The sequence below is a fragment of the Zalophus californianus genome, chromosome 7 (assembly GCF_009762305.2).
Source record: "Zalophus californianus isolate mZalCal1 chromosome 7, mZalCal1.pri.v2, whole genome shotgun sequence".
Taxonomy (NCBI): Eukaryota; Metazoa; Chordata; class Mammalia; order Carnivora; family Otariidae; genus Zalophus; species Zalophus californianus.
In genome coordinates, this window is record NC_045601.1 from 30,535,903 (window position 1) to 30,559,975 (window position 24,073).

General features: G+C 44.3%; 1 protein-coding gene across 4 annotated transcripts in view; it reads left to right on the top strand.

The window, feature by feature from the left end:
• The first annotated feature begins 6,587 nt into the window (after positions 1–6,587).
• The window catches only part of SLC2A12 (solute carrier family 2 member 12), a 55,845-nt gene continuing 38,359 nt past the window's right edge, over positions 6,588–24,073 (top strand). For 3 of the 4 annotated variants that reach the window (XM_027601907.2, XM_027601909.2, XM_027601910.2), the window contains exon 1: positions 6,588–6,864. In XM_027601907.2, coding sequence (XP_027457708.1) covers positions 6,750–6,864 — 115 coding nt within the window. In that variant the 5' untranslated portion in view covers positions 6,588–6,749. Of the gene's footprint in view, positions 6,865–17,555; positions 17,642–24,073 lie in introns of all 4 variants that reach the window. The other variant, XM_027601908.1, reaches the window with a different exon arrangement.

The following is a 24,073-nucleotide window of genomic DNA, read 5'->3' on the forward strand; positions in this document are numbered from 1 at the left end:
AAGTGTTTCTCCAAATTAACTGCCCCTAAGCTGGATCCCAAATATTCCAGGACCGCTATGTCACCTGACACGAAGAAAATGTGACAAAGAGGATGTCAGTGACATGGTGCAAAGAGTTAGTGGTCTTAATTTACTGAAGTTAAGTATTTTACTTTTGCAAATTTTACAAAAACATACGATCATATGAATGCATTGCTGGAAGGGCCAATGTGAGTGAGAGGCGCTGAAGCCTAAATTTTGTTAGCTTTGTCTTCAGTCTGCTTCTGCACACAATGAATTCCCCCTAGACGAATTCAGGAACCAACTCCGACTTGGAGGCTCTGCAGTCAAAAATAACTCCCAGGGCGCCTGGGTGGCTCAGTTGGTTGGGCGACTGCCTTTGGCTCGGGTCATGATCCTGGAGTCCCGGGATCGAGTCCCGCATCGGGCTCCCTGATCGGCGGGGAGTCTGCTTCTCCCTCTGACCCTCCCCCCCTCTCATGTGCTCTCTCTCTCATTCTCTCTCTCTCAAATAAAATAAATAAAATCTTTAAAAAAAAAAATAATTCCCAAAGTCCTGCTCGGAGCTGCCCCTGGGCCCATACCTCACAGCATAATATCTAGTAACCTTCAACACCGGCCCTGGTAGCCACAACGACCGACCACCACCATTATCGCCTGAAAGAGATTCCTATTAGTTCCTGCCACCAGCTTCTGAAGGAAAATCCAGGGTGTGTGATCTGCTCGGCAGAGTCTGGCCGTATGTGTAAAGGTAGCCAGAAAAGGGGCCTTCCCAGCTTCTGTGCAGTTGATTTTTTCTTTTGTGTTTTTTTTTTTAAGATTTTATTTATTTATTTGACAGAGAGAGACACAGCGAGAGAGGGAACACAAGCAGGGGGAGTGGGAGAGGGAGAAGTAGTCTTCCTGAGGAGCAGGGAGCCCGACGTGGGGCCCGATCCCAGGATCCTGGGATCATGACCCGAGCAGAAGGCAGACGCTTAACGACTGAGTCACCCAGGCGCCCCTGTGCAGTTGATTTTCTATTCCATACCCTCCTCGGTGACCAGCGAATGAGGAGAGATGTGATGTAGGTAGACCAGAGCGTCCAAGCCAATAAAGGCCGCTGTTGTCCCACAGGATTGAGCAACTTTTTCTGACATCATGGTATGAAAGGAAGGATAGCCCAAAGGAAAGGTTGAGTCATTGAAAAAAATTTGGTGGATGCCTCCATCCAAAGACCATGTAAGAGTACGGAGGAAGATTTAAAAATTAGAAATAACTTATTTGGAAAAATTGCTGATCGAATATGAAGAAGGGGGCTCATTTATATAGCTAAACAGGACAAAAGCAGATGTAGGCCTAACAAATCAATAAGACAGTGTCATTTAAAGGAAGATTATAAGGGGTACAGCCCTCTTAGTTGCTCAAATGCCTCGTTGTGCAAATTTGAAAAAGTTGCCCCTGCCTCATGACATTGTTAGTATCATTTTCTGGAAAATTTGTTTTATAATGAAACAAACCAACCTGTGCTGTCAGTGAATGGGAACGGTCCACCTATAGTTGTGCAGTGTATGAACTGCACAATAGTATATGGTAGCCCTAAATTTGAAGAATTTTTCTTCAGATTCATACTCATTAGATATACAATATTATAACAACATTAAGAAAATATTTTTTTCTGAAAATACTTTTTACACATGATTTACATATGATTAGGATCAGTCTAAATTTCTTAACATGGCCTAAGATTACCTTTCCAACGTTATTAGTGATTTTCAATTTTTCCAAGTTCCCTTCTAGTCACTACCAATATGCACATATGTTTTTAAAAATATTGTAATCGTAATCAGCATGCAATTTTCTACTCTGATTTTCCCATTTATAATAATAGTATAACATTTTTTATTGCTATACTGTCTTTTAATGATTTATTCTATAGTTTTATATCAAGCAAACATGTAATAAATTCAACCATGCTTCTTTTGTAATTTGAGGCACTTGAATCCACATGTTGTGATTGGTAGTATTCTACATATAGGAAACAAAGTTACATTGAAAACTTTTAGAGAAAGAAGTTATTTTGATAGTATAAAGTGGCAAAATGATAACTATCCTTCAAAAAAATCATACCAAGATGAGTATTTTATTGGACTATGGGTAATGAAGAGCTGAATTTCTATCTGGATATTTTTTGTCTAAAGATCATATTTCTCCATTTGTGTTTACACTGTAATGAACCATTTTGGGATTAAAAACTCTGGAGGTACATTCCACATAAACATAGTGCAGTAAGATACACTGCCGAGAAGCAACGGGGTGTAGTGGAAAACATGTGGGTTTTGGAATCAAATGAACTTGGACCGCTGTGCTTTGAAATTTTATGTTCCACAAAAAAGACTTGCACAGGAATGCTCAAAACAGCTTTATTTATAACAGCCCAAACTGGAAACAGCCCAGGTGTACCTCAGTAGGAAAATGGATAAATAAACTATGGTATATTCTCCCATGGAATACGATTCAGCAATAACAGAATGAACTTCTAAACACACACACAAACGTGAGTGAATCTCAAAACTATGCTCAGGGAAAGAAGCCTTACACAACACTACATACTTTATGATTCCGTGACGTGAAGAGCCAGAACAGGTGAAGTTAACTCATGTGAAAAAAAAATCAGAACATTGGTTGCTTCCAGAGGTTGAGGTGGGAATTTACTCAGAAGAGATATAAAAGAACTTTTGGGGATGGTGGGTGTGTTCTGTAACTTAACGGGGGTTGTATGTACTTTTCTGGAATCATGTCATGGGACCCTTAGGATTTGTGCACTTCATTGTATGTAAAATGTTGCAAAGAAAATAGAAGAACTTAAACAAATATTAAACTCTAGTTAATGACACACATACCAAAGTATTTCAACTTACCTTGAAATTCATAAAAACTAAGATGGTTTGATGGCTGGATAAGAGGGATTGAGGTATAGACAGGAAAACAAGCAAGGATGTTGTAATGTGTTGATTACAGATTCTCCATTTTCCCGTGTTATTGAAAATGTTCATAATAAAACACTGGAAAGCCTTTTTTGATCTTGGGCATGCTCATGAACTTCTCAAATTCAATTTCTCAAAATGGGGGTGGTAGTATTTACCTCATGAATTTGTGAAGTTAAAAAAAAATTGCCACAGGGGCACCTGGGTGGCTCAGTCGTTAAGCGTCTGCCTTCGGCTCAGGTCATGATCCTGGGGTCCTGGGATCGAGCCCCGCATCCGAGCTCCCTGCTCGGCGGGGGGCCTGCTTCTCCCTCTCCCACTCCACCTGCTTGTGTTCCCTCTCTCGCTGTGTCTCTGTCAGATAAATAAATAAAATCTTTAAAAAAAAATTGCCGCAAATATAAGCCCGTTGTATGGTAGACGTTTGCGTGCCTGGCAATGCTCCTTGCCTTCTTTCTGGCTCCCGCCTACCCGTCTTGTCAACTTATAATATGCAAAAGACACGTCCTCTAGGATTCCGTAGCACTGACTACGAGCAGGCGGTCTAAAATGGTGTGTAGCACAATAATTGGGGTTATGGGGAATGAACTGTGGGCTGACTGTGGAAGATATATTTCTTGAGTGGTGGGACAGCTTTTGTGAAAGGCAGTGGCTCATGGACAGCCTGTGGTGATATTGGCTCCAAAGAGATTAATGGAAGTGAGAGACGAAGGACAGACTGTTACAGGAAGTCATCAAATGGGTTTTGATATCTAAAAACTAAATAGTTCTTCAGGTGACTAAAAGCTCCATTTGTGAGCACTCACTTATTTCAGAAATACTAATCCAGGGTCTACAGCATGCCTGGTATTGTGCCAGCAGCTGGGGCTGCAGAGATGGACGAGACACACAGACATAGGTGCCTTTGCTCTTGGAGTTTACATTCTAGCAGTGCTAAAGTTGGTTGGACTTACAGGAATCCGTCTGTTAGCCAGCAAATATTTCCTGAGTGTTCACTCAGTGCCAGCACTTGGAATGCCATACTGAACCAAACATGCTCCACACTCTCATAGAGCTTACTGTCTAATAGAAAAGCCAAATTTGATCAATCCACACCAATAAATCCACTATATATTAGAAATGGGCAAAATACTATGGAGGAGAAGCACAGGTTACTTCAGGAAATTCAGGCAGAAAACTATTCCCCTGTTGCCTGGGTGAAAAGAATTTACCCCACTAAAGTTTGCCTAGAGTTAGGAGAGTAAGGTGAGCCCAGAACGGACTGGAAGAGCCACGGCTCATGCCAGGTCTGCAATGGAATGAAGAACAGAATTAGTTATACCAGGAGGCAATGTAGTCAGTCATACTGTTTGCTCATTCCTTATGATTTCTTGTTGGTTTATGCCTTAGGAGTCCCAGTATAGTTCAACTACAGAAAACAAAGTGAGAATGGCCTTTAGCCATACTGAGGAATTCTAGAATTAAGTTTGTCTTCTGTCCCATCCAAGACTACAGCAAACACCCCGACACTTCGATGGTGCCAACAAGCTGCTGGAGGAGACACAGGGTCTAGGATCATTAAACGAAGCAATTATAAACGAAGCAATTACACGATCCACCTACTGCAAGAACATGCCCCGCCCGCCCCCCCCCCCCCACCCCCAGTTGCGGTCACTGGCTCTGAGCAGAAAAGGTAGCAGCAAAGAGAACATGGAGAACTGATGAGAGGTGTGTGTGTGTCACAGACAAAAACCACTGCCCCTACAATCATAACACATTCTGGGAATACATAAACACTAAAGCATCACTGCACTACACATTCTTCAGTGGGGACGAGCTGATCTGGGGGATTCCGAACTACTCACCTCTGAACCAGGAGGGAGCTGGGTTACGTTTGGAGAACTTCCCTTTTCCAGCACTATCAGCAGACGTACAACAGGTGCACAATCAATACTGGTTGAATTACTACAGGTTTCTTTCCATTTGCTCCCCGATTTCCTGGACGGAGAAGAAAAATTTGGAAATATCTAGTGATGAGCAAAGGAAATATACAAATGATAAGTTCATTTACAGCTGTGTTCTGATCCAGCCAAGAAGTAGAACTAAGTCCTGAGTAGTTCGGCTTCTGCCTACGGCACAAATCTGCCTCTCTGTCCGGGGAAGTGACTAGGACGAAAGGGCATATTTCATGGCATCCTCTTAAAATCAAGAAGGGCTGAAAGGGAAGGAAGCCAAGAAAATCCGAGAAGGACAAGGCTGGGAAATTAGGCTGTATGATAGCTACTGCATTAGACTGCCTAGCTTCACAGTCTCAGCTCCTCCACTAACTACCAAGCTATGAAACTTCAGGCAAGTTACTCAGGCTCCACTGTCTCTTTTGTAATATGGGGACCTGTTCACAAGTGGGGGTTTTTTTCCTTGAAAGAATCATCTCAAAAAAAACAAAATCATCTGGGTTAAGGTCCTTAGCACAATTTCTGGCACATAATAAGTGCTCCAAAAATTTTAGTTTTTACTCCTAATGAGTTTCTCAAATGATCCCAATTTCCTCTCTAAGATTTTTCACTAAATGTGATTTGCTAACTATATAACTGGAGGTAATATATCACAAGTCTGAAAGACCTTTTGTATAAACATATTCACAAATCAGGGGGAAAAAATCCTTCTCACCCCCTGATTTTTGCCTCAACTATCTATGGCCACTGATAACGCACACAATGGGGCATTGGTCTGGTCTCTCTGAATTGGAATTACCCTCCTCCCAAAGCAGGCTTTTTTTTTTTTTTTTTAAAGATTTTATTTATTTGACAGAGAGAGAGAGTGAGAGCAGGAACACAAGCAGAGGGAGTGAGCGAGGGAGTAGCAGGCTTCCCGCAGAGCGGGGAGCCCGATGTGGGGCTCCATCCCCGGACACTGGGATCAGGACCTGAGCTGAAGGCAGAGGCTTAACAACTGAGCCACCCAGACGCGCCCCCAAAGCAGGCTTTCATCACACAACCTGACAGAAGATTCAGGGTTGGCTCCTCTCTTAAAGATACCTGTGCTTAGATAAACGGGATTACTTTGCTAAAATCTCAGGGTGTAAAAAGTCCAAAGAATCTCTGCAGTCTGGGTCGGTGCATGCTTGGTCTCCGGCCTGGATTTGTCTGCCAGGCCTTGCTGAGAAAGAGGACAGACCGCATTCACCTAGAGCAAAATCAGGCTGACACAGTAAAGATGTTTTATACTTTGTTTACATGGGAAGTGTCCCGACTCTTGGAATAACAGTCGTGCTGAAAAACTGACACACTTTTCCTTCTGGTATGTCTTTGCATGAATTGCTCCCCTCTCTACAAGAGTAACTGATACCATCTGTGAGCATTCTGGGCCCTTCTCTCTCCTCATTCCCTTTCAAGCGGCGTGTTTCTCTTCTCTGCCTCTTTTCAAAGGTGCAGGCACACAAGCCGCACCCCCCCCCCGTCCTCCACCCCCCGCCCCCCAGCTAATTGCCAAAAACACTAGGTCTGAGCTCTGTCCCCAAGCCTTTTAACCCCTCGCTTCCAGCCCGCGTCTGAAGCGAAAACAATCCTGGGAGCCCGGCCCTCCCACTGCCTGTGATAGGCTGCCTGGAATAGCAACAGCCTGTGTCACCGAAAAGGGCAAAGCCTTCGGAAATAGAAACAAAGTTGGTTACAAATCACACAGTTGTTTTTTTTTTTTTCACCGTTCTTTAGCAGGCGACCATGGGGAAAGTGACCACTGCTGTCAGAGCGGGCAGCCTGGGCGGCGCGGTGCCGCGGGGGCCCCTGTAACTTCTACGCCACCATGGTACCTGTTGAAAACCGCGAGGGCCCAGGGCTGCTGAGCCTCAAGGGGAGAGCGGCCGAGACCGAGGGCGGCGGCGCAGCCGGCGACGGCCGGCATCCTCCCTGGGCCAGAGGTAAAGTGAGGCACGGGCCGGCCGGGGCGGAGAGCTGTACTCGGTTCTCGCTCCTGTGTGTGCGCGCGCGCGCGCGCGTGTGTGTGCGCGCGTGTGTGTGCGTGTGCGTGTGTACACGTGAGCGGGCGAGGGGCGTGGAGAGAAGGGGACCGAGTCCGGTGGGAGCAGGAATGACAAGGAGCTGTAACGTGAAGATCCAGGTCCCACCACTGGCAGGATGGGTCCATCGACTGTGTTGGCAGAATGTAGAACTCGTTCATTCGGGGACGAGTGACCGGCAAGAGAGTCCCATGTGTACACACACACACACACACACACACACACACACTTTTTCATTTATTGGCACAAATGGGCAATCTGTAACAAGTGGACATTTACAACCACCATGTTTTAAATCAGTATTTTCAGTAGGCTTCAGGAAAGTATTAGTTATGTAATCACTGAACACCACTTTTTTAAGTTCCCAGCCTCCGTGTGTAATGGATTTGTAATGAATTCAAGCCTAAAACCTCTGCTTGATTTGCTCCTGCTCTCTTTCCAACTGGCCTTTCAAACTGGGGGGTTCCTTTAATACTTTTTCCTTTCAGTGGTGAAATCTGAAAAAGTTTTAATTCATTTCAGTGATCTTTGCCGTGCCGAATGCTGTTCTTCACTTCCACATTTACAATTCCCACAAACACGTTGCAAGCTTTTGGCCATCCTTTCCTACTCTTTTAGCTGGTTCTCAAAGGAATAGAAACTAATTGTAATAGGAAATTAAATCAAACACAAATAATTCTCTCTCTCAGCTCTGCTCCCCTTCACCATACCATAGATTCCCAGGCCATAGATTGGAATTTCATGAATAGTCCAGAACACTAAATGATACAAAAGGCATGTACCTTTCACCTTGCGATGGATCTGTAAAGTCATGTTTGCGTTGTGGGTTTGTCTGATCTTGGACTTGATTCCACGACCTCTCTGTCCGAGGTGCAGATTGGCTCCTAGGCAACGAGAAGCTGTCAGCCTTCCCTTACCCTGCTCCCTGCTCAACTTTTCTCCTGCTTTCCCACTTCTGCTCAAGAATAAATGTCTGGGGCCATCCTTCAGGATGGCTGAGTCCCTCTCTTAAGCAGAGCTGCCCCTTCTTCCTCCCGGGTGCTCTCTGGCTCAGTCTCAGAGCAGCCCAGGGAAGCTTGTATTTGAGGGTTCATGGAAAGAATCGCAGTGTTCTCTCCAAGTTCTGAAAGATTGAGCCGCAGAGCTTGCTGAGGTGGCCAAATCAATAATCACTAAATAGTCGGTGATAGGGCGCCTGGGTGGCTCAGTTGGTTAAGCGACTGCCTTCGGCTCAGGTCATGATCCTGGAGTCCCGGGATCGAGTCCCACGTCGGGCTCCCTGCTCGCCAGGGAGTCTGCCTCTCCCTCTTACCCTCTTCCCTCTCGTGTTCTTTATCTCTCATTCTCTCTCTCTTGAATAAATGAATAAAAATCTTAAAAAAAAATAGTCGATAATGTCGCAAAGAAGAAAAGAAATTTTGTCCTGAGGGGGTCTCTACAGCAACAATTAAAAATGGACTATTTAATTTTGATACAGCTTTGAAAGCACGGTGTACTCTTAATAGGTTAAATTGTGCAAGTGCACAATTATCCTGAAGTAAGGTCACAAGTATTTGTGTTTGGAAAGATTGAATATACGCACAAAATGCAATTTAAAGTGCAACTGTTTGTGTTCTGAAGAAATGACAAATGGATAAATACTGTAAGTTATTTTTTAAATTTAATTCTAAAGGAACCTTTATTATATAGAAAAGAAAGCCGAAATGTTTCCCTAAAATCTTAAATGAATAAAACTTTGATCTGTGCTATAGTTTACATTTAGATGAATGCAAACATTTTAACATTACTTGTGTAAATTTTCCTAAATTGTCTGAGACATCTCTTGGTACCCAAAGGCAAATATATATATATATCTACCAAATGCATAGTGCAGGCTTGCTGTGTGTTTTGGGATTATACTTTAGTTTGTTTTATAAAGATGTTGAGGCTTAATGAAATAATGCTTGTCAAATACTTCTTTTGACTTCTTTGTATTTTAAACTTCCATAGTTTCATCCAGGAAATTCAGAGTATTTAAATATGCTCAATAATTATCATTCTATTCCTACATTTGAAGATACAAGTTTTTCTATATTCCTAGATGGGAAAATTAAAGCACAAAGAGGAACAAGTCATACAACCCGGGGGTAGATAATTAAGTCATTCGAGATCCTGAAAACCAAATCAAAACAAAAATTCCTAAACTCCGTGATTGCACCCTCAAATACTTTTATGCACAATAAAAAGTGCTGGCAGATCTTGCTCGGCCATCCCTTCTTCACCTGGAGAGAATGCTTTGTTCCAATAACTAGAAGCTAATGAACTTAAATTCATTTTCAAGAAGTTATGACTCAAAGTGCATATATTTTCAGTAATTTTTTTAGTGTTCACAGACATATTATAATTGACCTCATAGGCAGGGTTGAGCTCCATCCTGGTGCCTAGAGCTGACCATGGTATAGGTGATATTAGAAAAGTACGCTGCTAGAACATCTCACACAAGGGAGAGAAGTTGTTTGGTTGGCCCAAGTTCACTCAGTGCTGGTGCAAAACTGACCGTGGTGTCTCTGGCCTGGGAGGCTGGATGCCTCCTCCTCTATCTCAGGAGATGGGTCTCCCAGGCTCTTCTAATTTCATGTTTCAAATGACTGGCTAAGGGGAGGGTTTCCTTAAGGCCCCCCTCTACCCCACCAGCACCCGCCCAAACGTTCCGAAACCAAGAACAGTATTCATTGTATGAATGCAGGTTCTCAGCATGGCAGATCCCGCTGCCGGAATGTACTGGAACCTGGGTCACTAGAACTGAACTCACTGACCCAGTTGAAAGGACTGGGCTTCATCTCCGCCAAGACTCTTCTCAATCCAAGATGCCACAGCCTGAGACTTAAGAAATGCACACTTGTGCTAATCAGATGAGTAGCCAAAGGCAGTTGTTCTCAAACTTGTTTAAATCTGTGAAACTCCTTTTGGCAAAGGAGAAGCTGAACAGGTGATCAATACATAAGAGAAGTCATCATGGTGCCTCTCTAGGGAAAAGAGCGGAGGTAGGGAAAGGAAAAACCCGAGGCCGGTGTCTCCCTGCTCCATTCCTACCCCTTATATCCTTGAGCGGGCTCCTGGGTGGGGCCACAGTAGCAAACCACAAGTCCATCGCTCCTCTGCTTATGCAGGCCCTGTTCCTGAGGTCAGGGCACTTTTACTACGCTCTTACTGAGGCTTGGAGTCCCAGGGTTAGCCTTGTCAGAGAGCTGAGGAGACTTTTAGAAGCAAGCTTCTCCCCAGAGAAAAGTAAGTCAGGCCAACAACCAGCTGACCTCGTAACAGAGCCTTGGTTGTGAGAGGAAGACTTCTAACAACAAACCAGTCATGTTGGGAAGACCCAGGGCCTTAGCCATTACCATTTCTCCAGGCTTTCCATATATCAAAGAGTGACTGTGTTTTATTGTGTTTTAAAAACACGCATATTTAATAAATTAATGGCTGGTAACGGCAAAAAGTGACTGTATGCAACTTGATATTGCCAAGAGAGTGACAGGATTTATAGACATGTGAATCTATGAGGGGCTGTAGACTCTTGTCTGGAAATAAGACTAGATTTAAAGGTAGCCACCTCTCTTCACTTCAGTCAGCTTATCTCTATGATTGTGCATTTCACATCACTTGGAAATCACATCAAAAGTCTAAATTTGAGGCTTTTTGTGACTGTGAGGCTCCAGCAAGTGGCTTCTCCGAGATCTAGAAAGAGAGAAGGCTCTAAACAAACATGGCGGCACCTGTTTCACCACAAACTCTGGGTGGTGTCTGGCTCAGGCAGCCAGGGCTCTTGTTTCCCTTGGAGATCACTGTGACCTAGAGAGGGCAGAGAGGTTGCCACTTTGCCACAGACTAGCTCCCGGCGGCCCCCGTAGCAGCGGATAGGCATTGGTGGCAGTCTGCAGGTGGCAAGGCCTGGCAGACCCTGATGGAGGCTTTATGCAATGTGGCTGACCTGGGGAGGACTGGAATTAGTCAGCAGACACTGGTGTGCCTGAGCTGGTTTTACAGGTCATGTCTATTCGAATCGGTCAATGCCCCTTTCCCAGTCATTAAATATTTTTAACATCATCTTTCTGTCTGGTAAGACTGCTAGCAGGAGTGGAGGTCTCAGAGACCCCAGGAACAGGCCTAGTGGTAGCCCTTCACTTACATTGTTTGTGAATTGTCAACAGGGTACTTTTTAGTGGGCTGGATCTTATATTAGCTGGTAAAACAAACAAACAAACAAACAAACACCCTCAAAGTACAATGGATCCACCCTGGAGCCACCTAAGGAAATTCTAATTTACATGTGTAAATTAAAGGTGATTCGGCCAATTTTAAAATGCTATTTTTAATTGCTGTAGATATATGGGCATCTATTTTTCATTCAAGAATAGTTAGTTCTTGAATATGGTTTTGTAGGTGGCATTTTCTCCAATAGTAGGAACCTAAGTAATATTTAGCCTAAGGGTGTGAAATGTTCTGAGCGCTCCCAATGGCCCTCCATTAGTGCGCAATTAGCTTGTGCCTCTAAGGATTGAAACAGCTATTTACTCAGATTGTGTGAGTGAGCACTGGTTGTCTGTGATTCTTCTTTTTTTTTTTAAAGATTTTATTTATTTATTTGACAGAGAGCGACACAGCAAGAGAGGGCACACAAGCAGGGGGAGTGGGAGAGGGAGAAGCAGGCTTCTCGCCGAGCAGGGAGCCCGACTTGGGGCTCCATCCCAGCACCCTGGGATCATGACCTGAGCCAAAGGCAGACACTTAACAACTGAGCCACCCAGGCACCCCTGTCTGTGATTCTTAAATGGAGCAGAGTTGGGGCTCCCTAGTTCAATTTTTCTCATGCACAGTCTTCCCCAAAAAGATGAGTTATTGAATAAAATAGGGGATGAAAGCCATGTAAAAAGACAAGAGTTATGGTGGTGAGTAAGGGGGAACGTTGGAATATGGGCTTCTTCCCAAGGGGCTGTTTGACCAAATACCAAATAAGGATAATTTCTAATCCATCTTCCTTCAGAAAGTACCCGATCGCTGTTAAAGGCAAAAGACTTGAAATCACCCCAGATATTTCCCAGCTGAAACTTTGAGTCAAATATATTATCTTTGTAGTAAATCATAAATTCATAGGGTTCTTTCAAATTTAAGTTTGGTTTGCTTTGGCTCATTGGTGTCATTTTACTTCCTATGTCACAGCAGTCATTTATGCATTTGCTAAATGGCTATGCCTCGGTGATATACTAATTTTTCTACAATTTAGGTAGAAGTAATAATAAGACTAAAATAAATGATCACATCATTTTATTTTTAGTAGCTTTCATTCTTTTTGGAACAATTACTCACTTTATACCATTCTGCCAAAATATCGGGGAGAAAAATGCAGTCCTTTGTTTGACTTAGAGGAGTATTTTTTTCTTTGAGTAAATCAAGTGTAATTCACCTTTAAGCTGTTACCTGATGCTTTCCTTGGAAGTAATTGTTTCTCAGGAACACTTAAGACTCAGGTCTGCTGGGCACAGTGAGGCTCTGGGGCCTGTTGGTTACATCCATATTATTGAGTCCACAATATTGTGCTCCTGCACAGTTGGTAGCAATGTGCAATGCTAATTTAGAAACCAGCCCACAATGGCATCTCAGCCTCAGGTGTGCAAGACTTTTACAAATAGAGAGAAAAGTTGTGATTAAGATCAATTTGTAAGGTGAGAGAGCATGCCCAAGCTAATGGTATGTTTCAATTCCATTGGGAAACAAAACTGTTGAAACCCCAAGGCAAAATCACAGGAAGAATTTTTCATGATGTAAACCCAATTATGTAGGTACTGCCCAAAACAAAGGAATTCAAGAATTTATGAAAAGGCATAACTGTTATGCTGGAAACAAGGTATCATTTTACTTCCGGCGCTATCAGTAAGGGAGACTGTTTCAAAGTTTTACTTTCTTGTTATGGGGATTTTACCTCTCGGATTCAGATTAAACAAATCTTTGTTGAATGATTATTGTGGGTCAAATGCTTCTATTACTATTATCCTTTCCTATCTTTAAAACAACCCAATGAAGTGATATTATGCCCAGTTCACAGATAAGCAAACTGAGGCTAAGAGAATAACAGCAAACATTACCATGCCCAGTGCAGTTTTCTATCTCATGGATTTTCATAGCAACTTTATAAAGTAGGTAATGTTATTATCTATATCTTGGGAATGAGGACCCAGAGGAACAGAAAGATTAAGAGACATGTCACAAGCTAGCTGGTAACTAATCAGTCACTCTGATTCCTGACCGTACCTTCACCATTCAGCCCAGGCACTTCCTAGACAGAAGCAAAGGGACGCGCTCCAGGAAGCATGGGTAATGTGGGGCAGAGTCTCAGTATCCTAAGATCCAGTCCAGGGTTTTGCCCACTTGACCGATAATACCACCCAGCACTTGATGTCTCTACTTCGTGCTCTGTTCTGTGATCTGATCTGGGATTTGGGGTCCCTGTTTCACTCGTTTCAGAACGTCATTGCTTTTTATTTTAGCTAGTTCCCTAATTTTCTATGCAACATGTCTTTGGCTATCAGTTTATACATTTCTGGATAAAATATATATTCTGGTACCTATCAGAGTTCTGAGCTGACTGCAAGTACCGTGTGTGTGCAAGAAATACTGGGCAGCTCATAAGAAGTAGGAACTCCACCTTTCGTCCGTGTTTCCATCAGGGATCACATGCATGTGGGACAAGTAACCACCGTCTGTTTTTTTTTTTAAGATTTTATTTATTTATTTGAGAGAGAGAGAATGAGAGTTAGAGAGCACGAGAGGGAAGAGGGTCAGAGGGAAAAGCAGACTCCCTGCTGAGCAGGGAGCCTGACTTGGGACTCGATCCCGGGACTCCAGGATCATGACCTGAGCCGAAGGCAGTCGCTTAACCAACTGAGCCATCCAGGCGCCCAAGTAACCACCGTCTTGAGCCATCAAATCCAGATGTAAGCTAGGAGATCTCTCAACGCAGTGCTCACGGTGACCACCCATACTGTTTACGTAGATGAACCTGTCACCATCTGTGCCCAACACATAGTGCCGGTGCATGGTACATGCTTCACTGTTAAATGGGTAAATGAATTAAGTGTTTGTTCAGCTAAACTAAAGAACATTTTACTTCAGTAATACTTGTTGAGCTGGATGCTTCAGAGTGAAAAAAGACACATAATACATTATCCATGGCTATAGATTTTACCAACTCATCAGAAAGATAAGAATCGAAGTAATTACAAGATGATCGTTTAGCCAATGTTGATTCTACTAAGACTCAGACACGATGCTAGACCCCGGGTCCAGCGGTGAATAAAAGACATCCCTCCGATGCGAGCGCTTATTACCAACTGGTGGAGAAGGACAAGAGATCAGGGAACCCACGATGGAGAAGGTAGCCGGATGAATGATGCTCTGCAAGGGCCCAAGGGGCACCTCCACCAGCTTTTAATGGATTCTGGGAGATGTAGAGCGACTCCGAGTCAAGAAGGTATAACTGAGGTCAGTGTGTTTACAGAGAGCATGATAAGCAGAGAAAATAGCTTGTGTGCCAGTTTTGAGAATGGCACATTCAGGGATCTACAGATATTTCTGTATGACGAGAGCGCAGAGTTCATCCAGAGGCCAGAGGATGGCAAAGGAATCTGAAGATGTAAGCAGGGACTATATCAGGAAACCTTTGTGCTAAGTACCATGAGAGGGAGAATTCTTAGGAAGAGACCATATCAGTTTAGAGAAACCAAGCCAGTCTCTGCAAGTGATCACAGTGGGGACAGAATTAGGGAGCCCTAGAGAGCCTCACCCGCATGTTGAAATCCCGCAGCTTCCTGGGGTCACCATTCTTTTAATATTTCAGTAAACAGAGCTCCAGCCCCTATAAGGTTAAGTCCACATGCCTTCTTGCTCTCCGCCCGTCTCTGCCCATCCTTAAACACACACTGTGTCCCTTAGGAGTCTGGTGGTTCTTCTGATCACTTTTTTGCGCCAACTTCCTTTCTCCACTGATTGTTAACTTTCACCTCGTGCAGCTAGTCATTTCTCTAATCCTTGCCCCAATCCGTGTGTGGATCAAGGCCCTTTTTCCTTCCCACTCTCAAATCCCATTCATACAAGCTGTTTGTGGATCGTTTCTATGATTGGAAGAGAGCTATTGAGCAATTAAATATCCGAGGGGCCCGTTCTTAAAAGTCTCCTGTCAAATCCACCATAGGGAATTTCTTGTAAACCAATTTATGTAAAACCCATAGGCTGTGGCCCTGTTGTTTCCTTATGTGGCTCCCTAGCCCCAGCCCCACCCCTCCCCAACAACTTGACAACTTATCTGGACCTTTTCTTCCATTTCTCCTCTTTCTGGGCATTCTTAGCCATTCTTTCTTTCTTTCTTTCTTTTTTATTTTTGAAGATTTTATTCATTTATTTGACAGAGAGAGACACAGCGAGAGAGGGAACACAAGCAGGGGGAGTGGGAGAGGGAGAGGCAGGCTTCCCACTGAGCAGAGACCCTGATGTGGGACTCAGTCCCAGGACCCTGGGATCATGACCTGAGCCAAAGGCAGACGCTTAACGACTGAGCCACCCAGGCGCCCTGTATTTCCCTAATTTAAAAATTGTAAATGCACTAAGGATGATTCACAGTCATTTTCAAGTATGTAGACTCCTTTAGCAATTCCTTCAACAACTTTAAATCCTCACATCATAGTCTTCGAAGTTTTATATTTATTGATTGGAAAATATAGGCTGACGGAAACCTGCTGTGCAATCCCTGGCACTTTGAATTTTTTTAAAAATGTTTTCATCACGTCTGCATACGTTTGAAATCTTAAAGTACAAATATGTTACTATTTTTTTTCCAACATTCACTAGTCATTGATGGGATGAGGATCCTTTTTAAAGGTCTTGTTAATTCTCAAATGTCCATAGCTTACCACAGCTTGCGCACATTGAGAGCCCTGTCCAGGAAACCTCAGAGATCTCTAGGTGAGAGGGCTGCTGGTTTGTTCTGCACATTCACTGCCCTCCCCCTCCCCGCCCTTAACTGTCTATTTAAAATATCCATAAAAGGGGCGCCTGGGTGGCTCAGTCATTAAGCATCTGCCTTCAGCTCAGGTCATGATCCCAGGACCCCGGGATCGAGCCCCGCATCAGGCTGCCTGCTCTGCGGGAGGCCTGCTTCTCCTTCTTCCGCTCCCCCTGCTTGTGTTCTCTCTCTCGCTGTCTCTCTCTCTGTCAAATAAATAAAAAAATAAATAAATAAAATAAAATATCCATAAAAACATGCAAAGAGATGCAAAATCACAAAAACATGAAAGCCAGATATATTCATCAGTGCGTTAGGATTTAACCCTAAATAAGATGCACACATAGGCCTAATGCATAAAAGGCAGTGAAATTTTAGTTTTGCACAAACGCCCACGGGGCATCCCTCATTGAGAGAATTTTCAGGAGCCGGCTAAAGGGAAGTCATCCCCACAGACCCCTGGAGCCGCACTGGCAGAGGGTCGCAGTTTTGCTCCACAGTCCGATCTTCCCCGCCATCCTGTTACCATTCCTTCTCTTTCTCTCTCAGGGGCTACAATTTCCAGGATGTCAGCAACTCTGGGCAGGTAGGAAAGACAGCGGCTCATTGCATTCCGGAACATGAAATCAGTATTAAGAAAGGACAGAGCCCAGATGAGCCCCTGGAATGGTGCCTTCCGGAAGTTTTAGTTCGGCAGATACTGGTTTTGACAAGCAAAGAACTACGGGCCCCTTTAAATCATGCAGGAATGATATCTCTTATTCCTAGTCAGGGGACCAAGAAATGGAAGCAAAAAAAAAATTCCTTCCTTCGTCCAATGAAGTCACACCAGAAAAATAACTTCCAGACATCAGAAATTTGGCCAGCAGCTGTAATGTAGTTTTGAATGTTGGTGAGGTCCGGAGCCAACAGCCAAGAAAGAATTCTTGAGACATCTTTGGTGCAAAATGGTGGTTTTATTAAAGCATGGGGATAGGACCTGTGGGCAGAAAGAGCGGCCGCACCGGGGTTGAGAGGGGTGACCGATTATATACTTGGGAGTTGGGGGATGCAAAGAAAAGGGAGGTTTTCTAAAGAACTTTTGTATGCTGAAGAGGACAAGACCCTGGAGGCCTTGCCATTGTCAAGTTAAGATGATTTTTCCCTCGAGTAAAGCATTAACATGAAGATAGTTGGGAGTTTCCTTCTGGAATTTAGGTTATTGATAAGAACGCATTTTTCTTGTAAATCACTAAGACATTTTGTAAACTGATAGAGGCTCTTGTCTTTTTTGGACTGTGATCTCTATTAGTTAACCATTTGTTTGTTTTTTATTTCCTTCTCTTAGTTTTAGGGCAGCCAGGAGTGCCTGAGGAATGTCACCCAGATCCCACCTCCGGGGGGGGGGGTGATTGTGGGGTGTCAGCTTGTGCTTTGTCTTCGGCTGGCCTTCCTCTGCCTCATCAGCTGCTCCCCCCAGCCTAGCTAAGAGGGATTCCCAGCTGCAACCTGTGGCTAGAATGAGATGTGTCAGACACTGAAAACCCAACAGCTACGCTAACTCCCTCCTCATTTCCTGCAGAACTGAAGTATTCGACACTCACGTCTCAGTCACTCTTGCCAAGATGGAGCATGGAACCCACTGGTTCTGGCCAATGAGACATTAGGGTGAGTCTTCAGCTGGGTCTGAAAATTAAACTGGCAAAGACAGATGAGAGGAGAAAAGCATCCAAATGTATTTAATGTAGGTTCTACATGACACGGGAGCCTTCGCCAGGAAATAAAGACTGTAAGAAGCTAAGCCTGAGTGGTTGTATGCTCGGTTTGATGAAGAGTGGACAGCCATGGAGTAATGTGGCAGGTCAGGCTGTATGAGGCAAGGCCTGTGTGTTCGGATCCTTCGCGGCCTCTCTGGGTCTTTAGAGCTAAGAGTGCTCCTTTCTTCTGGGTGTAGGGAAAGCATCTCTCATGTGACGGTTTGTTGCCTGCTTCAGGGGAGAAGGGCAGGGGGAAGGTCAGAGGGACCCGCCTGCTTCTGCCATTTTCTCAGACTCCTTCAGATTAAAATACTCAATAAGCCAAGATACCACGTTTTAGGGGTAGCATATCCCGAAACCCATCATCTTCCACAGTGCTTCTAGAAAGTTCCCTCCCCAGTAAAAGGAAAAAGGCCTGCCCCAAGCCTTCTTCCGTTGTCACCTGCCTTGGAATTTGGTTGTGAGAGAATTTTATGCCTGGAACTGCGGCAGCCACCTTGCACATATGGTGACAAATCAGGGACAAAAGCCAACCCTCTGAGGAGGCAGGAACAGAAGGATGGATAGAGTGTGAATCCTTGGAGATACCAAACTCAACTTGGTCTTCTCGCTAATTAAACAGTAAATGCCACAATATTTTAAACCCTTGTTTTTTAGGTTTTGGTTTCTTACAGTCAAAAATATCATAACTGATCTGGGGGCTGGGTAAAGAGAAGGCAGCAAATCTGGCCATTGGCAAGGCTATTTTAAAAACAAAGGCAAGGGCTGCATTTTAAGATTTCTTTTTTTAAGGGAACATACATCAGTTTTGGAAAGCATCTGATTTCTGTTCTCCGTAATTTTTGTAAAAGTGGACTCTGAAGAAAGACTAGGACGACATCTGACAGTGGGAATAAATCGAGGTGAAGACGGGGCCGAGGACGGAGGTGCAGACAGACCTGTGGGAAACTGTAATGAGTGTGAGGGCGCCAAAGCCACAGGCGCAGAATTATCATCTGAGATCTGTGACATGGAGGATAAATAGGAGACGCCATTCTGGGTGCACGTAGAAAGGACAAGAAGACAGAGATAGGAGATGAGATGAATATATGTACAGCAAACACATAAATAATTATTACTAAACAAATAGGGGGAAAACCCCAAACACTGTAAGTCTTTTCTCAGTAGAAGAAGTCAAGTAGTAGCAGTGGAATTTGGAAGAAGCAAGCGCCCAGACTCATCCTGGTGAAAGTCCCACACTGAAGGAGGGAAGGAGGGGAGGAAGGAAAGACAAATGAGTAGAAGGAAAGAAGGAAAAGAAGGAAAGTCCTACATGTCATCAGCAGAAGAAGGGAGTTCACAGAGCAAGAGCCAGCGAAGGGTGAATACACCCCGTGTAAGTGCTGTTCCCTCAGTGTACCTGCCCGGCCCCCAGAAGTCAGAGAAGATTGGTTTCAGAAAAGTGTGTCTGTACAAGTACTACTGAATCAAACCTGAGATTTGAAAAATGAAAAAGAAAACAAAGTTCCTCTCCTTTTGTTTTAGAAAGGTCAAAAGCTAGCCGGTGTAGAGGGAGGCCAAATTTTCCACCGGGCTGAGTTTCATTGTATGCTAAAGAGGATTAGCGGGCCGAGGAGGGGGAGAGTGGTTAGATGAAGGCTAGTGCCCAGTATTTACCACCGCAGGGGGCCTCACACGGGGTCTAGGGCCAAGAGGCAGCATCTGGGACCCTTGGCAGCTGGTGGGACAGCACCCCTCAACTCTCATGGGTCTGGGGAGCTCTCTGGCTAAGCCTGTGCTCCTCCTTCACGTGACATCCAGTAGTCCACTGAGCTTTCGCATCAGGCCCTGTGTGGGTCCCTTGATGGTGACACTCCTACTCTCAAAGAGCTCCCGATCTAAGGCAGGTGACTGGCAGAACTAATTATAATCCAGGGCGCTGTGAGGCCACGGAAGGAAGGGCAAGGGAGAGAAGAGCTATCAGTGCTAACCAAAGAGAGGTCGTCTGGAAAGGTTTTGTAGAGAAGGGGAGATTCAAACTGTATCTTCAGAGATGACTCAGATTTCCCTAGGCTCTGAAGTTCGGGGAGAGACATGCCATGAGGGGGAACAGCTTGAAGAGAAGCACGAGTCTGGGAAGGTGCATGGCATTTTCCAGAAACAGCAAGTGGTGGGGATGGGCTGCTGAAGAGCTGGTGCCTGGAGACTGCTATGGGGCCTGCAAACCAGAGTCCCCGTTGGGGCTGCTACGCAGAGTCTGAACGTCTAGAGAACAAGTCCGTGCACGGGGCTGCCATTTCATAAAGTATAAATATACAAGTGAGAATGAAACAGTTTATGGTCTCTATAATGGTGCTATATTAACAGGCTAATAATAGTGCTGAAAGCTTTATAGAAACGCTAATACTATGCTGCTCAAATGCTAAGCATTTACGTAAGTATAAAGTTGTATAGGCTGACTCTTCCATACTATGATGCATTCATTTTCGTCTACTGACAGAACCCTGGGGAGCAGAGGACCAAGGATCCGTATTCTGGAGGGCTGTTATCATTCATTCTTTTATTCAATCACTCAGCAAACATTCATTGAGTATTTACTTTCTGTCAAAGACCAGAGGTGAGAATACAGGTATAAAGAAGGCCGAGTTCTTGGCTTTAAGAACTTTCGGTTTAACCGGAGAAGACAAATGGGTAAATAAATGAGCACCGTGAAAGATGACAGGTGCCCTAGAAACACATTCTTTGGGCAGGAGAAGCGCCGAGGGGTTAAGGGTGAGGCTACAGAATAAGGCAGAGCAGGATGGCCTTCCTGGGGGAGGTGGCGCTTGAGACAACTCTTGGAAGATGAGTTGGCATGAAAGATAACGCAGCGAGGAGGAGTGGAGAAAGGGGGAGGCCACATCTGCAAGGCCATTTGGGGGCCACTGCAAGTTTTTCTTGAGCAAAACATGAAGTAGGGGGGCTTCTCAATTCCTGAGGCGTTCGCACGGGGCCAAGCTGTCTAACCCCCTGGCTGCCAGCCAGAAGGACCTGCGTGCGCATGCCCCGCCGTGTGTTGTAGGATTTAGTGAGAGGGCAAGTGCTCGCTGTGTGTCCATTAGGTACGTAGGCTGTAGTAGGCATATGGGGAAGAAAGAAAAGCAGAGAGCAGGCAGAAACTCAAATAATATGGAAAACTGAGTGTCTCATGTGCGAGCCAGTTACGGCGTGGCTTCCAGTGAGTCACCATAAGCGGCAGACAATGCAGCCATTGTGGCCTCGCCAAGCCTGCGGAGGCTCCTGCCCTCTGTGTCCTCCGTGTGGGTCTCAGGGCGTTCACGTGAAGCCCCTTGCTTGCGATTGCATCTCCCATGAGCGGTTTTACTTTCTTACCTTGCTATGGAATCAGCATTGCACCAAAAGGAACACTGCTGGTCTTCTAGCAAAGCAGCAAGACACAGAGGGAGGCATGAGCCAAGGGCCTGCGGTACCAGTTGCAAGTGGTTTCTGTGATGTCTGCAAAAGGCTGAGATGTCTCCGTGGCCCTTTTGGGGAAAATAAATGTGAAGGAAGGGCCACTGTGAGTAAAGGCCATGAGCAAAATGGATGGAAATGCTAAATTTCACCAAGAAAGTGAAGTGCAAAGTGTTTGACTTCAGGACTGGATGTTCTTTGAAAAGGCATTCATTGTAATTCCTCATCCTACCCTCTCCTTTAGCTCGGGCTGCTGCTTCTGGGTCCAGAGAGCTGCCCAAACTCTGCCATCTGTGTTCAGGCAAACATAAACGCCACCTTCCTGCCACGCGCTCTTTCCTCCTGTTCGTGGCCAGATTTCTTGGAAATGTTATATCTCCTTTCTGGCACCCATAGGATAATGCCTTGCTTTTTTCATCATCAACCAAAATGTAGACAGAAAAAAAGCCCACTTTTTATGTTTCTCTTCATTTTTTTTTTTTTAAGATTTTATTTATTTATTTGACAGAGAGAGACACAGCGAGAGAGAGAACACAAGCAGGGGGTGTGGGAGAGAGAGAAGCAGGCTTCCCGCTGAGCAGGGAGCCCGATGTGGGGCTCGATCCCAGGACCCTGGGATCATGACCTGAGTCGAAGGCAGACGCTTAATGACTGAGCCACCCAGGCGCCCTCTCTTCATTGTTTTTATATGATAAAATTGCCCCAGGAAATTGTCCGGTGGTGGAAGTCCCATGGTGTCACAGGGCCGCAATCCCAGGAGCATTAGGGACCAACCTTCCACAGGCTGCTGGAATTCAAAATCCCAAATGCGCATCGTGAAGACTGTATAGGAACGTCAGCCGTAAAAAGTAGCAGTACTGAGATGAGTGAAATTTGTTTTGATCAGTATCCCTTAAAGCACATCACGGGGAAGATAAACCCCTCAAATAAGATACAGATGGTTAAGACCTTAGCCTAATTCTGTGGCATATAACCCATGTTGGTAGGACCCCCATGTGAGAATAGGGTCATAGAATGCCTTAGTGTACCTTTTTAAGCTTTTAAAGGCCAACCGCCTGGATAAATGATAGATAGATAGATGATAGATAATTTGATATATAAAATTATTTTAGAACTTGTAATTTTATACAAATAATTTTTAGTAATTCATAAGGAAATAATTCTAGTATATCTCTGAAGAATTATACTCTTAGCTGCTGGGTCTCCAGAGGGACATTGACAAACTAGGATGGTTTCCAGACCCTCTGCACACATCCCAATTTGTCCGTGTCCCGTGATCACAGACAGAAGATCTCACGAGGCATATGATGCTAAGTCCAGAAAATGGACAAAGGAACTGGATCCTTCTCGGGTCAGGAGCATTTACCGCCCGCCCCGCCCGAATATAAGAAGCAGGCTTGTGACTTGCCCCACCCCTCACACCCACTCCTCCTCAACTCACCACCTCAGACTCTGTCTGAAGGAGGATGATAAAGCATCAAAGGAAGGGACTCTTGTATCTCAAGGGGTCTTTCTTCTGGTAGGGAAGCCCTATTTCCCACCTAATAAAGGGGGCAAACTAGGAAGGGGAAGGAGAAGGGCAAGATGGCAAGGACAATCTTCTGCTACTCAAGCAGTTCCGACATCTGTTACACCAGGTCCTTATCTCAGTACCCTGTGCTGGCCAGTATCCCCTCTAAACCCGTCCTGGGGTGCCTCCCTCAATCTGCCTTATAAGTGTTTCCTTCTCCAGTGTCACTCCTTTCTTTAATCTGAATATCAGAGACCAATTGCCAAAGCACATAGAAGCTAATCAATATGTCAAACATAGATAAAATGAGTAACGACAAGTAGAGATACGAAGTAATACAGTATTCTTACCCAAATGTAAGGATTTGACTTGATTCTCCTTGTGGTAGAGAAATATGTTGCTCTACCACATTTGGGGTGTGTGTGTGTGTGTGTGTGTGTGTGTGTGTGAGTGTGTGTGTGTGAGAAACATGAGGATTTTAAGATCACAATGGGGGAAGATATGTGGAAGTTTAGGACATGAACGAACCTATAAGAGTACTTTAAAGTCATTTTGCGAGTAAAAATTAAAGCAGTACATAATAAATGATAGGTAATAGAGATATTACTAGAATGTTGAGTTTCTTGGGGGGCAACTATGTAACTACACATGGTTTCTTTCAACGCCACAGATATGCCTCCCAGTACCTAGGAAAAAGTCTGCCATGTACTGGTACTAAATATTTGTTTTCTGATTAGCTAAATAAATTACTGATTTAATTTCAACTTAATGGTTTGTGTTCACATGCTTATAAATTAATTTTATATTATCATGGATTCTTGCATTTTTATTTGTTCCTCCATTTAAACATTCAGTCCTTTTTAGATTTATTTTTTGAAGTCACCTATGTCCCAGGATCCTGGAGATGTAAAATGCCTTGGATATTTCTGATGGGAAGAGATTCAGACCAACTTTATTTGACCTGCTTCTTTTCCTAGAGTGGAACAGCATTTTTTAACCCCCTGAAATGGCAGGGTTAAATGGCCCTCGCTCAGCCTGTGATAAATGTGTGCCCACACACATTTCTAGTCCATTTTATACACCTCTCAGTTCTTTTCTTCTCCATCTCCCTTACTGTTGTCTCCTCTTCTAAATGTTGTCATTCCCTGGGTCCCAGTCCTTTTCCCGCTTCTCCTGCTCCTCTGTTTATCTGCCCAAGTGATCTCATTCATTCCCATGATTTTAAATCCCAGATACATGCTGCTGAATCCCAAATACATATCTCCAGGCTTGACTTAACTCCTAAGCTCCAAATCTGTATATGAGTCTGAATTGACATTTTTAACTGAAGGTCTTATAGCTAAAACAATTAAAACATTTCAGTAAATCTAAAACAGAACTTCTGATTTCCACTCCTCCTTT